This window comes from Gregarina niphandrodes, assembly GCF_000223845.1.
Source record: "Gregarina niphandrodes unplaced genomic scaffold scaffold00042, whole genome shotgun sequence".
Lineage (NCBI taxonomy): Eukaryota > Apicomplexa > Conoidasida > Eugregarinorida > Gregarinidae > Gregarina > Gregarina niphandrodes.
Genome location: NW_011645810.1, coordinates 53,964 through 56,269, shown reverse-complemented (window position 1 = coordinate 56,269; position 2,306 = coordinate 53,964). Strand labels below are relative to the sequence as shown.

At 62.5% G+C, this 2,306-nt stretch overlaps 1 protein-coding gene across 1 annotated transcript; it reads right to left on the bottom strand.

The window, feature by feature from the left end:
- Positions 1–2,306, bottom strand: GNI_150050 (IQ calmodulin-binding motif protein; the record flags this gene model as incomplete). Its single annotated transcript, XM_011134447.1, has 1 exon — positions 1–2,306. A coding segment is annotated over one exon (2,306 nt), but the record flags the coding sequence as incomplete, so codon positions are not given.

Below are 2,306 nucleotides of genomic sequence, written 5' to 3'. Positions count from 1 at the left end.
GTGTTCATCGAAGAGCGCCGTGAAGCCCTTGTGGCAAAGCTCCGTCGCGCGCAGCGACGCCTGGACCTGAGCCTCGAGCTCCGCCGCACTGGTGCGCAAACTCCGACGTCGACCGGTCGCCGCGTGCACGGGCAAGTTGATTGCGTGCAATAATGCATTGATCCAAACCACGACCAGCGCGTCGGCCGGGGCCGCCGGTGCCTCACGCGCCGCACGCGACAGACCCCGTGCGCGCAACTGCAATAACGCACGCCACCAACGCTGCAGCTTCGTCGCCGCGCGCCTCGCGCCTACCAGCCGCCGTCGCGCAAGCTGGGTCTTCATAAAGGTCTGCGCCACCTGACAGGCCTCGCGCAGTGCACGGAACTGGCGTCGCACGAAACAACCGCGCCAGCAAGCCTGGATCTTGACCGCCGCCCGGAAGTTCTCCGCCCGCAACAACAAATTGTCCTTCAGACTGCGGCGCAACGCGTCCTCCACACCCGCCTCAGCCAAGTGCCGTGCGTGCCACTTGGCCGAGGCCGCCAACGCAAACACCAATCGGCTCGCCACTCGCTGCACAGGCAACACCAGCGCACGTAAGCCGTTCCGCATCCGTACGAACTCACGCACTCGCGGGTCGCCGAACATGCGCCACGAACGCTGGATCTTCACGATCGAACGGTTCAGGTCCTCTTCCCAAACGCTGATGAACCGGCCACCCATCGCATTCCCGTACATCGCACCAGTCGCCAACAACGTGCGCGCCAGACCCTGCAGAAACTGTGCGGCCGACGCGTACACGCGTGCCTCCTTCAGCCGCCGCAACTCACGCTGCGCCAACACGCCGCGCCACCATGTCTGGATCGTCGTCGCCGCGCCCGCCTGGAATTGGCCCAGGCTTGGCTTGCTCCCGTGCTTGAACGGCACGCGCCGATTCTCAATCACGTTGCTGATGCCCACGTAGGGTACCAACAAATATGCCGTCTTGAGGATGCCCAAAAAGAGCGGGAAGAACAGGGACCGGTTCGAACCCATCCGCCGTTCGTGCAACCGTAGTCTCCAACGCGCCTGGAGCCTACACACGAGGTGCTTCAGCCGCAGAAACTTGGCGCGGTCCACCACCGTCTGAACGGCGCGCCGCACCTTCGCAAGGTCCTGTCCATTCGCCGCGTTCACCAAGTGCGTACTATGCGCTAACAACAGCAACCATGTGCGGTGCTGCAGAAACAACAACGTCGAACCGAACTGGTATTCAAACTGACTCAACCCATACACGTCACTCAACACCTTCTGCGTCGCCTTCTTGCACACATCCACCAAAGCCGGATCTGCCGCGTCCACCAACGAATCCGGCGACTCCTCGCAACCACCATTCGTCCGACCCAGCTTCGGTGGCGGCCCGCACAACTGTAGGACGCCTCGCAAGGCCTCCGGTACCAACGCCGAAAAGAGCCGACAAAACGACGTGTACGGCACCCGCACGGGGTACCGCGTCATCCCGCGCTCCAGCAACGCCATAGCACCCGACGTATAAAAGTCCTCCGTCAACGCCTCATTCGAACCGAGGTATCGGAAACTCGACAACGTCCATGTATCGAAACTCCGAGATAACGAATGCAACTGCTTCACCTTCACATCCAAATCCAACAAGCATTGCAATGCGTAATGTGGCAAGTCCAGCCATTGCTCGGAGTCCGGCAGAAAACTCAAATCCACCGGCTCCTGATACCCACTCGCAAAGTGGTCTTCCAGCAAGCCTGCCGCAGGCTTCGCACCCGCCGGCGGCGCCAACAACGCCATCGACGGCCGCCCTTCCAGCGCCGAGGACCGCCCGTCCAGCGCCGAGGGCCGCGACACCAGACTAGAGGACGGCGGCAGCGCGTTGTGCGAACCCGGCGACGTCAGCACAACCGACGATGTTCGGCTCTTTGAAGGCTTCGGCGGCTTGTGCTTCGTCTTGACATCTCTGGGGCTCTCCAACACGGCCACCTTGCCAGGTTTAGGCGGCTTGTGCTTCGGCTTGGCCGAACGGGGGCTCTCCAACACGGTCACCTTGCCAGGCTTAGGCGGCTTATGCTTCGGGTTGGCCTCAGAGCGGGCGCTCTCCAGCACAGCCACCTTGCCAGGTTTAGGGGGCTTATGCTTCGGGGTGACCTCCGCGTCTCTGGGCCAATCCAGTGCGGCCTTCCCGGGCTTAGATGACTTGTGCTTCGGCTTGGCCTCAGAACGGGGGCTCTCCAACACGGCCACCTTGCCAGGTTTAGGCGGCTTATGCTTCGGCTTGGCCTCAGAACGGGGGCTCTCCAACACGACCACCTTGCCAG